This window comes from Gossypium arboreum, chromosome 12 (assembly GCF_025698485.1).
Source record: "Gossypium arboreum isolate Shixiya-1 chromosome 12, ASM2569848v2, whole genome shotgun sequence".
Classification (NCBI taxonomy): Eukaryota; Viridiplantae; Streptophyta; class Magnoliopsida; order Malvales; family Malvaceae; genus Gossypium; species Gossypium arboreum.
This window is the reverse complement of record NC_069081.1, coordinates 5,497,575-5,511,230: the sequence shown is the minus strand read 5'-3', so window position 1 is coordinate 5,511,230 and position 13,656 is coordinate 5,497,575. Positions and strand designations below refer to the sequence as shown.

The 13,656-nt window shown below is 35.1% G+C and overlaps 1 protein-coding gene across 1 annotated transcript; it reads right to left on the bottom strand.

The window, feature by feature from the left end:
• Nucleotides 1-9,950: 9,950 nt before the first annotated feature.
• On the bottom strand, nucleotides 9,951-12,479 carry LOC108478635 (uncharacterized). Its single transcript, XM_017781105.2, has one exon. The coding sequence runs from the start codon at nucleotides 12,041-12,043 to the stop codon at nucleotides 10,136-10,138; it is 1,908 nt and encodes a 635-aa protein (XP_017636594.2). The 5' UTR covers nucleotides 12,044-12,479; the 3' UTR covers nucleotides 9,951-10,135.
• Nucleotides 12,480-13,656: the final 1,177 nt, after the last annotated feature.

Genomic DNA, 13,656 nt, shown 5'->3' with positions numbered 1-13,656 from the left:
GATGTACTAAGATATGTGTTTCAGTTATACGTAATTGAAGTATAAGTTATGAAAGTGGGAAAGAACAGGCAAATTGTTTATCGAAATATTATATTCGGGCTTCAGGCCTAGCAGGCTATAATGCCGGTGAAATGATATATTATGTGAATTCGGTGTTCCTTGTAAGATAGGGATTTAGCCAAATGTTAAAGATGAAATGATAGTGTATTGTATCATGCTTATATGGCCTAATGGCAAGTATAACATGTTGGTAAATATACAATGTGCTTTTATAATCGAATGATAAGTTTGAAATGAATGTGAGTGAAATGTTATGCATAAGCTATCAAATGCTAAGTGTGAAAATGAGATGAAAGAAAAGTGTTTGAGATGTATAATTATATATGTTTGAATGATGTTAGTACTTAATTGATATGAATATGTTATATGGAACTTGTTGATTTGATTATTCGGGCCTTTGAGCCTAGCAGGCTATAATGCCGGTGAGATATTATTCGGGCCTTTGAGCCTAGCAGGCTATAATGCCGGTGAGATACTATTTGGGCCTTTGAGCCTAGCAGGCTACAATGCCGGTGAGATACTATTCGGGCTTTCGAGCCTAGCAGGCTATAATGCCGGTGAGATACTATTCGGGCTTTCGAGCCTAGTAGGCTATAATGCCGGTGAAAAGATATCGGGCCTCGAGCCTAGCAGGCGAAATGCCGGTGAATGAATTCAGGTTTTTAAAACCTAGCAGGCTAATTGCCGGTGATTTGATGAAAGTCTAAGACTAAGGTACCTCGTGTTAGATTGACAAATGAATACATTCAATACGTTAAGAGGGCCAGGTACGCATTATGTACTCATATGTGAGTTTGATTTGAATTAAATCATAAGTGTGATGTGATACATATGTGAATAAATGTTATAACTATATCTATGACCATGATATATTCAGTCATGGTGAAAGGTTATGTGAATTATGTGAAATACCATTTAGATATGAATGACGAAAGTAATTGTGGTTATGAAATGGTACAATGGTTGAATTCGGTTGAATTAAAGTTGACACTGAAGTATTTAAATACCTATGCCATATATGTGAGTATGGATAAAACCATCGTAAATTATCGATAAGGGTGGGCTATGTGCGGAACCATCTTATAATTGCTAATTTGAATGGTTGTGTGCGAATCATTGAGCATGATGTATTGTATTGAGATGATGCTTAAGTGAATTTATAGATATGTGATGAAATTGATTGGTGATATACATGTTTAAATAATGTGAATGCACAGAATGAGTGAAAGAGTAAATTTGTAATAAATCTGCTTGGGACAGCAGCAGTAACGTGACTTTGGAAAATCACCATAAATTGTGGGAGTTGATTTAGAAGCTAAATAAATTATGTAATTAAAGCTTAATGAGTCTAGTTTCTTATAAAAGAAACCGTGAAAGCATATGAATTTTTGATAATGAGATATTTGAAGTGGCGTGGGATGGAGTCAAATTACTTCAGGGTCCCACGTTCTATTTTTTAGAAAATCATTATAATTTGTACAAGAATGGTTATAAGATGAATTTTATATGCTTAGACTCCTTAATGAGTCTAGTTTCAAATGAAGTCAACGAGAACATATTTTGAATTCTGTACAATGAGAAATATGATTCGTAGTGAAGAGTGGTCAGATTAGTCAAGCAGTGAAACAGGGGAAACTTTAAGAAAAATCTGGTATTGATTGGCGAAACCAAAAATTCTAAAAATTTTATGGATAGAATATATATGAATCTATTTTCAGGAAAAATTAACAGAAATTTATTTGGAGTTTTGTAGCTCCAGTTATAAATAATTTAGTGACTATTGCTCAGGAAGATAGCTTGTCATGAAATTGAGTATATGTTGTAAACATTGATAAAACATGTAAATGAGCTGCTAATTGTTTTCTTAAGAACTTACTAAGCGTAAAGCTTACCCCCCTTCTTTCTCATGTTCTCTAGGATTTCCAGGTTTGCTCGGGTTGGAGTTCGCCGGAGATATTATCACACTGTCGAGCTAACGCTATTGGTGTAGTGATTTCAAGTACTTTGGGTCTATGGCATGTATAGGTGTGTAAATATTAGAGTATGTGATATGGCTTTAACCGTATGGTTGGCCTATTTTGATTATGGGGTTGTAAATCCATTTTAATTATGCATGTATGTGCTATGGTATTACGTGATGAGTTTATAATGATTAAAGCATGAATTTTTCAAGTTTTTCTTAAGTTCTCGGTTTAGTCCCGAACCACCCCGGATGTATAGAAAAATTTTTAATTGTTTGAGATTTCTTGACTTTGTTTAGTATAGAAGCGTTAGTAAAAGTCAGGTAGCACCTCGAACCCTGTCCCGGCTTCGGATGCGGGCGAGGGGTGTTACATGGTCAATCATTTATGACATGCTCGATGGAAAAAAACAATAGCGGTTTTGGCTGGGATGAGCATAGGCAGCTTGTTGTTGCTGAAGATGCAGTGTGGAACTCATATATAAATGTAAGAATTATTTCAAGTCTTTATTATCTTATCTTGACCAAACTTATATCTAATATGAATTCCTCATTTTTATAGAGTCATAAAGAAGCCGGTCAATTCAAACATCGTAGTTTCTCTTATTATGACCAACTTGCTGCCATCTACGCAAAAGATCGAGCCACTAGGAAAGATGTTCAAACAGCCACTGATATTATTGAAGAAATAGATGTTGAAGATGTAGCTACTACAAATACTCATAAAGAAAGAAACGATTTCCATGGATGCGAAGCTGATGTTTCTTTGGATGACATGGATCTTTCAGCTACACAATCGCAACCAGCTAGAAATCAAGGTGATTCCACATTTTCAAAGAAGAAAAAAATGATTTCTGATACAAGTGATCATATTTTCATTTAATGATGTTGCCACTTTATTGGCGGAAAATATACGAACCATTGGCGTTGAAATTAGTAGGAGTATTGCCTCCGAAGTGCTAATTCAACAAAAGTCAGAAATGACCATTCAAGAAAGTGCTCTAAAATTATATCCAACATTATGTGAAGTAGAAGGTTTAATTGAGGATGAGCGCTATCGCGTATTGAGCAAAATTTTAGATCATCCAACACAAATGCTCACTTTCTTTAGTTTACCTTTTTCTGTGTGATTGGAATGGGTCAAAAGATTTCTTACTAACCATTAAAAATCATGGTCGTGTTGATGATATTTTGCTAACTTTTTGTGTTTGTAATATTTGGATGGTATAATGACATGATAGAATGTCATTACAATGTTGTAATTTTTTGGTGTTGTAAAATTTTATAACATATGGATTATGATATATAAACAAATGAAATCATGTAATTGTTTGTTAATATATTGTACAGGCCAATTTTAGGGCCAAAATCCAATACCCTTACAAATATTAAACCCTTAACCCCAGCCCAATATTACTTAACCCGGAGCCCACTTAAAACAAACTGACCCATTACAAACTAGACCCAATACCCCTTTACAACCAGACCCAAACCCCAAAACCCAGAGGCCCAATCTTAAACCCAAGTCAGAAGCCCGCTAACCCATACCCACTAATCTAAACAACCAAGCCCACTAAGCCTAACCCATTAGCAAACCCTAATAGCCCATTTGCTTAAAAGATTTCAGCAGTAAACCCTAGCTCCCATCTTGTCTGCCGCCGCTTCTCACCAGTGGCCAACCATGGGCCACCTTGCGCACTACCACCACCACTCCCCACGCACGTCACATGCCTCCACGCACGCGTCTGGTCTTCCATACCCTGCAAAATAAAACAAATACCAAGACAAAGCAGACGACAGGGAGCAATGGAAAGAAGCTTAAAAAATGTTGTAACAAAATAGGCTATAAAAAGCCGAATGAAACACTGTAAAAGGGTTTTTTTTTCGAAAATCAAAAATAAACAAAACAGTGACCATCAATATTCACAAGCAGCATAGATTGGGACCTAAACAATCTAAAAATATAGAAGCAATAGTGGGTATTTGAAGAAAAACAAAAGAAAACGAAAAGGTTACTCTTTTTATTTTTCTTTTTTCGATTTTCTCATATATATACATATATTTCTTCATTTTTTTCTGTTAATACAAACATAAAATAGATATATATATATTTAAAAAAAAAAACTAAAAAATTTACCTTTTGAGCGACGCCGGCGGCGAACGGCGGGCCGTTGACCGGCCGGTGATCGGCACCCTACCGGATTTCCCCTTTCTCTCCTTCTCTCCCTCTTCTCCTTTCCCTCTCTTTTTTTTTTCTAATCTGGTTGCAAATGAATTTTTTTTAATGTTTTAGGGTATTTATACTAAGTAAAAAACGGTGCCGTTTTAGCTCAAAGGCCAGGCACAAAACGACGTCGTTTTGCCTGGCCGATCCATCCGACCCGACCCGCGGGAGGATCCGCGTGTTTTGTTCGAATGGGATATTTATGCGTACAGTCCTTCCGCTTTCCGAGCATTTACAGTCGAGTTTTTTTCGTTATTTTTAATTTGGCCCTAAAATTTCTTCCATTTTATAAATGAATCCCTTTTCGCTGCACAGCGTTTTAATGACTGGGAATTTTGCACTTTTGGTCCCCCCACTATTTATGCGCATTGAAATTGGTCATTTTCCTTTATTTGTCATTTCAGATTTCTCCTAAAAACTTTATTTTTAATTCGATTTAGTCCTTTTTGTTAGTCTATTGCCTATTTTCGATTGGATTTGTTTTCATTTTCGGTTATTTATTATTATTAATTATAATCTTTACATATTTATTATATCTATCATATTTTATATGTATTAGCGTATATTTTATTAAGTATATATATGTGTATGTATTTAATATATTTATATACTTGTGAAACATTATTAGTAGTCATTTTATTATGTATGCATGATGTAAATATTTTAATATTATATTATATACGTATTTTTATACGTACTATTTATATATGCTTCTAATATTTTATAGGTATTTTTATGTAAATGTTTTAATATTATATATTTTTCATATATGTTATATATAAGTTTTAATATATATTTTATATATATATATATTTTAATATTACTAGTTATATTTTTATGCTACTATATGTATACTTCTAATATTATATTATATATTTCTAATACTTGTTATTTATATATATATATGCATGTATGTATTTGTGTAATATACTAATGGTTTTCTTTTTCATATTATTATTTCTAATGTATGTATATATTTCTATATTTATATATTATACATATATATTTTTAATGTTATTTATTGTATACTTCTTTACTATTCATACATTTTTATGTATGTGTATATATCTTTTATATTATTAGTTATGTATTTTTTTTACTATTTCATGTATATTATTATATATGTATATTGTATATGTTCATATTAAATATATTATGTATATATATATATTTCTCAAGTACGTTACGTGCATACTCTTAATATCATTTTTTATATATACGTATATTTATTGTTTCCTCGTATCTTATACCATTATTACATTTAATCTTGCATGTATTATTGTTGTTTTCTTATATTACTGTCATACTCGTTATTCGCCTCAATATATTTCTAGTTCCTTTAGTTATTTTTATTTCACATCAATTTACTTAGCATTATTTCGAAAATCTTATTCTTGTTTTTAAATAAGCGAGGCAATGTATCGATGTAACATTAGGCCGTAAGTTTCATCGCTATGTTGGATGGAATTTTTAGGCTCGTGTTAAGACGGTATATCCTTCTCAAAATAAAAAAATTGAAAGTTTTCGTCTTTTGAATTGGATCACGATTGAATATTACCTTGAACTTGTATTTTTGAAAATCAAGAAACACGTGTTTATGAGATACCAATTTTTGGGCGTCGCGAGGGTGCTAATACCTTCCTCACGCGTAACCGACTCCCGAACCCTAATTTTTCTCTGGCTTTTAATGTGGACCTAACCTCAGCCTTTTTCTCGTTTTTAAAAGAAATCTAATAGGTGTCCGATCACACCTAGAAAAAAGATCGGTGGCGACTCCCGGTTTATTTTAAAATCAAATTTCAAATTCCAAGTTTTTTTAATCGCCACAATTAGCGACCCCAAAACTATTTTTTTTTTTACGCCGCTACATATATGAATATTATGTTTGGATGTGAAATATAATTCTCAAGTTATTTATTACTTCTAATATTTTGTTTTTATTGTAGAATAATTAAATTATTTGTTTCACTAATGATATTTTAGCATATTAAATATGTATTGCGCTTTTAAAATAATAAAGTTGATTATATATTATTTTTATAGTATTATATATAATGATTTTTTAATTCATATAATAACAATTATATTAAGAATTTTATTAAATTATATATTATTTTGTTAAATTATATTTAATAATAATTATGTTAAAATATAGTTAAATTTATTATTTTATTAAATTATTTTAATAATAATCTTATTAAAATTTAATAACAATAACAATAATCATCTATCTAAAAAATATTCTGCTAAGGTTATTCTGGTTATTTTAGTTTTTTTCCTTATGCTATTACAAGGTCATCCCATTTAACCAAACACAAGAATACTATTACAGTTCTATTCTGTTCCATTTAAGCTAACAATTGAATTACTGATTACAGCTCTATTCCTTTACAATTCTATTCAATTATAGCCTTATTCCATTACAGTGAACTAAACCTATCCTTAGTATTTGCCGCTCACCACCTCCACCTGTCCAATGTCATCGTCCATCGATAGTTGTCTCCACTCCGGTGGCCACTCCATCTGCCTCTTCCTCTATCGTCGGCGCTCACTTGATTTCCTGAATTGACCTTCCCCCAAATTTCCTCAGCCTTAATCCCTGTCGCCTACTTCCAATGTTGCAGCAAGACTGAGAAGTGAGAATCTGAACCCAAGTAGGGTAAGAAATCTCCCTTTTCCTACACCGATTTAAAATGTAAAGAACAATAATTTGTTTGGGTAAGAAAGCTCTTACTTCTCACGAAACTTGTATAAATCCTACTTTTATTTGTATTTTTAACTCTTTACAGCAGCTAAAAACAAGAAAAAGACATGGTGGTTTAAAATGTAAACACCAGTTAAACAAAGTAATGGTGGTTTTGTTATTTTATTACAATAATAAATTACAAAATTTGGATTGAATTTGATTTTCCTCATATACCATTTTTAAATGCCTAGTATCCTTCTGTTTTCAAATGTAGGAATGTTAAAATTTTGAAACAGTGGTGTTTTTGGGTTTATGGCTTTGTGATGTTATATGGATTATTTATTTTCTTTATAGTATCTTTATCCCATGCATATTATGTGACACAGACACGAGATTATGATCCTTCAAACCTTTGAATACGTACTATGTTTACGCATGCCTCATTCATCCTTAAATGAGATGCCATTGCTTGCTTGTTTTTACATGCATCTTTCTTCTTTCTTGTTCATGCAAAATCTCTTGTTCAACTTGTTGAGTTTTCCAACTCTTTGGACTTTGGTTTTCAATTTTCATATTTCTGAATCATTTCGGATCATCAATTTCATATTATTATTTTTTTGTATCTATTTTTTCTCATTTTCAGAATCATTTTGGGATTTGTTCGCTCAGATTCAGCAAATGTTGAAATTTGAACATTAGGTAGATTTGTATTACTGGTAAATGTTGAAATTTAATGCGGGCCGAGTCCAGACTAGATATATGTAAACCGGGTTATTTATAAAAATTCAAACCCATTTTTTGGGCCAAGCTGAGTCGGACCCAAACCTATCATTCGTTGAGGCCCGGCACGTACCATTATTGCCTCTAGCCACGCTAAACCAAACAAAAAGTCAAAAACGCTCAATTAAAAAAAAAAAAAAGGAGAGGAAGAAGAAGAAGAAGAGAATCTGAAGATCTGAAAGCAAGACGGTGAATAAAATCAAACGAATGTGAAGAGTCAAATTTTGCAAATTGCTAGATAAAAAATTCTACCTGTTCTGCCTTTGGTCCTTCACTCTTTTCACCTTTCAGGTTCTAAGAGTGTTTGCCAATAGCTCTCCTCTCCCACTTCACTCATCAGCTCTACTTTTGTCTCAAACTGAAGCTGCATGTCGCTAAACAAGCCCATGGCTGCAATTTCTCCATCTTTGCTCCCACTTCTTCTATTTGCTAGAATATCAAGATAATAATTGCAGCCGCTGTTCTTTATTGGGCAATAAAATGGCTTTTGCTGTTTACTGTCGGAGGAGAAACAATGGCGAATTTGGATTTGGATGGAATTCTCTGCTATAGCTATGAAGAAAGATCATTATCTACCGTCAATATAAGCTTAGTTTTGACTCTTTCTATATTTGATTTGTGGATATATTTTTAGAACTATACCAAGTGCATTAAAGCATCAACTCATTCAATTTACAAATTTAATAGATTATGGGCAATCTGAAACTCTTCCTCCCTTCCCCTTTTCTCTGATTGTAGGGTGCATGATAGTTCAGCTGATTTAAGCTAGTTCTTAAAGTGTTACTCTGCAGCAGTGGATATCTTCAAATACAAACCACATAAGGAGATGAGACCATGATGGTTATGGCCTTTCCCTTGACTAGTTGATTCTTTTATACATTGCCTTTGCTACCACCATTTGGTAGATTTTCCTCCAACATTTATTTTCTTATTTGTCTCTCTCTCATAAAAATAGTCGACATTTATATATATTGCTGGCAAATAGATAGCGATGCCTATTGCAATTCATTTTCAATACCAACAAATAATAACACAATATACACGGTTGTTTTATTACTTTTATACATTATATTGACTTCTCTAGTTCTCTTTATTTCAATAATCAATTAGGATCATTAATATTGCAGCCTCAACTTTGAAGACTTCACAGTTTCATCTTTATTGGGAAATACTAACTATGTTATGTCTGTGTGTATATATATGAACTATGATCTACAAGCTCCGAGGTCTTCACCTCCAATTGGCTATATATAATTTCACAATGACTCAAGTCTGCTACCTTAGCCATAGGATTTAACACTTCAAATATATGTTTTGCTGCATTTGGGATTTCAATCGGCAAGCAATACTTGTTGGAAGCTTTCTTTGTGTGGCCACTTGATCACGTCTAGGTATTTCTCTTGGAATTAAGAAAGATTTTTCTGATTATATTAAGCTTCTCTCGGATATGGTTTTCATTGAAAAAAATCCAGCATCGAGTTGCAATATGTTTTTGTTATGTAAAAGTATTTATCTTCCTCCGAAGTCATATTCATGCTTAATTGTACTATATAGAAAATAATTATTGTAGAAAGTCTCAGCAATAAAAGACTTCAATTTTACGTTCAAAAGAATGGAAAAGAATTCTTACTAGGCTATACTTTTCTTGACAGTTGATTTTATAGAAGTAAACAGTTCAATTTTGGTTGCGTGTTTGTCGAGAGAATGGGATTTTCTCAATCTTACACTGAAGGGGCACGCATGCAAAAGGGGCAGGAGATTTTTGTTCCTCACAGCTATCCTATTGATCAACTTACAAGAGGGAAAAAAAAAAAAAAAAAGAGACCCAGAGTGAAGCCAGCTTCATATGTCAAATCAAAAACCAGAATTCAAAAAGCTGAAAGCAGGGGACTTTGGATCCATTACATATTGCATGAGCAACTGAGTTAAAGCGACTATTGTTTTTATTCAGAAATTAAAGCGATAATGGACAGTATTTGGCTAACATCCTCTGTTCTTTAAAATGGAACCTAGCATAACCCAACCGGTTTAAAGTGAAGAAACAAACGAAATCCAAATTTCCTCTAGAATTAGGTGAGTTGGTTCATGCAATTTGAATGTAGCCGGTACACACACACAATAGTAACATGAAATAACGAAATTTAGACTGAGATTACATACGGAAATGTGTAGGGCAGAGATTGATGATGTATGTATGCAAGATAACAAGAGTAAGAAGGGAGAAAAGTGAAAGAATAAGGTTAACGTAAGAAGCATAATCTTTATTGCCTAAGAGCGATAGTAAGTCTCTCCTATAGAACTACCATAAGCCCATAACAGTGTTGACATCAATGCTAATGTATGTACAGTTCATGGCGGTGGAATAAAACTTTACAAAAACTGAACTATTTCAGAAAATGATGCACGAAATGATTAAAAATTCAAGTTAATGGACTCCTCTTGAACCCCTAGTTTGATAGAGTTCCAATCTACTTTTGGCTTCTGGCAATAGTTCAGCAATATTAGGATCTCCCATTAGATGAGCTTGCTTTGATGCCCACTCCAGAACTATAAGAACCTCTTCTTTTGCAAGGCTGTCACTGTCAGGAACATTATAGGTAAGGTAACACAGCAGGGTCAAAGAAGGAAACTGAACCATTTGTTCTCCGAAGTAAACTAGTTGAATTAGATGCTTGGCGCCTCCCGCACTGATGATGGCTTTTGAATGAATAGCATGGAGGTAATTGTCAGGTGTGGCGAACTTGTTAAGTGCAATGGCAGCCTCCACGGTAATATCCGCTTCCCTTTCATCAAGCAGTTTCACCAATGGCTCAATCATCCTGGTTTCGGTTGCTCGGAAAGTCCTGGCCAGGTTTCCAATCGATTTGATGCAAGGCACTAGGAGATCTGTGTCTTCTGCCTTCTGTATGACTTTGAGCATCTGGTCCACAACAGCTTTGGCAGCAGGGGCTGTAGGCTTGAATGAAGAGCGTCTCAGGTCAGCATTTTGCTCTGCTACAGCCGTAATTTCCATCAATGCCATGGATGAATACGACCGTACATCTTCGGAGCCCTTCTCTAATAGAATTGCAAAGCACAATAGAGCTCTTGATTCCGTAATGGTTCGGCATATACCAAGATTTCCCACGCAAAGCTGCCACAGAGCTCTAGCCGCCATCGCCTTCATTTGTGCTTTGGTGGCTGGGTCCTCAAATTCCCTTCCCTTGATGCTAGTTCCAGATAATGAAACATGGTGTCCTTGTGGATGGTGATGGTGATGGTGATGCTGGTTTGACTTGGCGGGTTGTAGGTTGCCTTTGGGAGGGAGGTGGTGACTTCCTGACGAACTGTGTGGTTTATTTAGCTTAGGACCTTCAGGAACCTGGCTTCTCATAGCCATAGAGTTAACAACCACATTGTGCATCTGGTTAGGTTCCGCACCACCCGGATTACCAGACATGGCTTGCTTACTAGTAATGGAATACTTACTGTGTTCTTGAACGGTCTCAAAGGCGAGATGGCTCACGAGAAACCGGATTATATTGTTCTGTGCAAAATGGTCTTGGCATTTGGGGTAATGCGCTGCTAATTCTGATACAGCCCAAGCCACCAAGGATTGAACCTTCATGTCACCTTCTTTGAGGATTTTCGCAAACACCGAGCCAGCACCAGCATTCACAATCTGTTCCACGCATTCCGGATCAAGTCCCAGCAACCCAATCGCCCTTGCTGCGTTCTCCTGACCTTCTGGCTTCGCTTCCTTCAACAACTTCAATAAAGGAGGGATCCCTCCTTCCTCTACGATCAGCTTACCGTATCGATCATTGTCCCGAGCCAAGGAAACCAAGGAAGCAGAAGCATCAGATCGTTCTTCTACTGTACCTTTATAAAGAATGGCAATCTGTTCCCATATAAGGCACAATATTGGTTCGTTGGCTGCGATAGGAGGAAGCCCGAGATATTCATCATCATGTTCACCATCCGAGGATGACACGCGCAACAGCCACGAAACGTCTCCTATAGAATTCTCGAGTTGTATCGCTAATTTCCTAAAGGCTCCCGCAGGGATAATGGTGAAAACTCGCTTTATGAAACCGGTTGCCCCGCACTTGAGGACAAGAGCTAGGGCCTTCTCCAGGACCTGTTCGGTGTCGTCCACAATCCTGCGTGTCGGGCGTTCGTAAAGTTCGTTGCTGGCACGAGCAGCTTGACGGAGGAGCGCTGATATCTTCTCGGCCTTGGTTTTAAGCTCTAGGCAATCTTGTTTGAAAGATTGTGCTTCATCTGCGGCCTTGACTATAAGGTCTGCCACTTGTATTGGCCTTGCCAAGATCTGTTTCACAATGTCCTCCATGCCCTAAGCGGACTTGGAAACAAGCAAGGGCCTTTCAAATCACAATATATCAAATTATGACCAGGATCCTTTTCCCAGGAAGATAAAACACAAGGACAAGGGTAACGACGAAACGGTGAATGTTTTGTTCCCAACTTTCCTTGTAAAAAGGGCAAGGTTCGAAGGAATGCAAAGAAAGATGGAAAATTCTATAAACGGGGTTTTTGTATTGATGTTTTTTTGTGTATTATTGGAGCTGGAAAAAGAAATATCGGACCAGAAAAAACTAGTTTCGGTAAAGGAAAAGGATCTTTTCATAATAATTGAATTGCATAGTGGCAGGGGCGGTGGCCGCGATGGAGAGGTGGCGCCGCCGGTGTATGCAAAGTGGGAGAGGGGGGAGACAGAAAGATTTTGTAATGGTGAAACGAGATTTTCTCCAACCTTGATGTCCAAACGTAAAACCACCGTTTTTCTTGCGTTATATATAGTAAATCAATTGGTTGGTTCATGAATTAAAATAAACAAGTCCAAGCGCGTTTTCTTCTCCGTGACACTCACGCTCGACGCAAAGCTGTGGAAATTAAAATTACCATTACCAAGGAATGTGGAAATCAATTCAAAGTTGTTTCCCTCCGCATCTCGTGTGTACTGTAATGAAGGAATATGCACCTCTTGTTGGAGAAAGTCATGAATGAAGGCATAAGTGAGACTTATAACTCATTTTCTACGTCATTTCAAAATTCTCTTCACCTCAAATTTTCTAATTAAGTCTCATAAATTTGACTCAAATTCATCCCAATAAAAAATATATTTTAAAATTATCTTAAATTTTTTTAAAAGGTATTACAATTTCAATTAATATATCAGAATAATTATAATCATAACTAAATTTAAACAAACTAACTAAGATATAAAAAAAAAAATTTATTTGAGTTTAAAAGTAGTAAAATGTTTGGCCATTTTGGAGATGAAATAAGGTTGTTCACGATATGTTTAACATTTGAGACTTGGGCTAGGTTTTCAAAGGATTTGTAAGAGAAAGGCTAATTTAAGGGCATCAAAATTAGCATTTAGAGCACTTAAGTTAGTGAGGATTCCCTGAAATAATTAGAGGAAAGCTAAAAAAACAGCGATGGACAGTAGCAACTAGAAAATAATGATGAAGATTCTAAATAGAGAAAATACTTTCTCATTTGAAGGGTAGCTTCAAGCCTAAGAGTACATGGGGATTAGATCATTCCCATTGTCCTTACCCAACAATCCTTGGCAAGCGCAGGTGCAGGCTTGGCAGGACTACAATAGGTCTTGCTTGTTGTACCACTATGTTTAGAGAGCTACGGTTTGCATCCTCATTTGCTGCTAGTCGTAACTTGTTAATTCGATGGGCATCTTGGACCATATAGATCTTGTGTTTTCTTTTATTTAGATGGCCTAAAAGTAGAATAAAAACTCTACTTGCAAACAAATTCAATTAGTGTCAATTGTTTCACGAATTGATGAGTAACAATGAAGAACATACATGTTTACGTAGTTTATTTTCTACGTTTGTCGGGTCTTGCCTAAAAATATAATACGCTATTTTAACACCACATACAAGTGATTACAAGCTTTAATATTTATTATATTAGAAT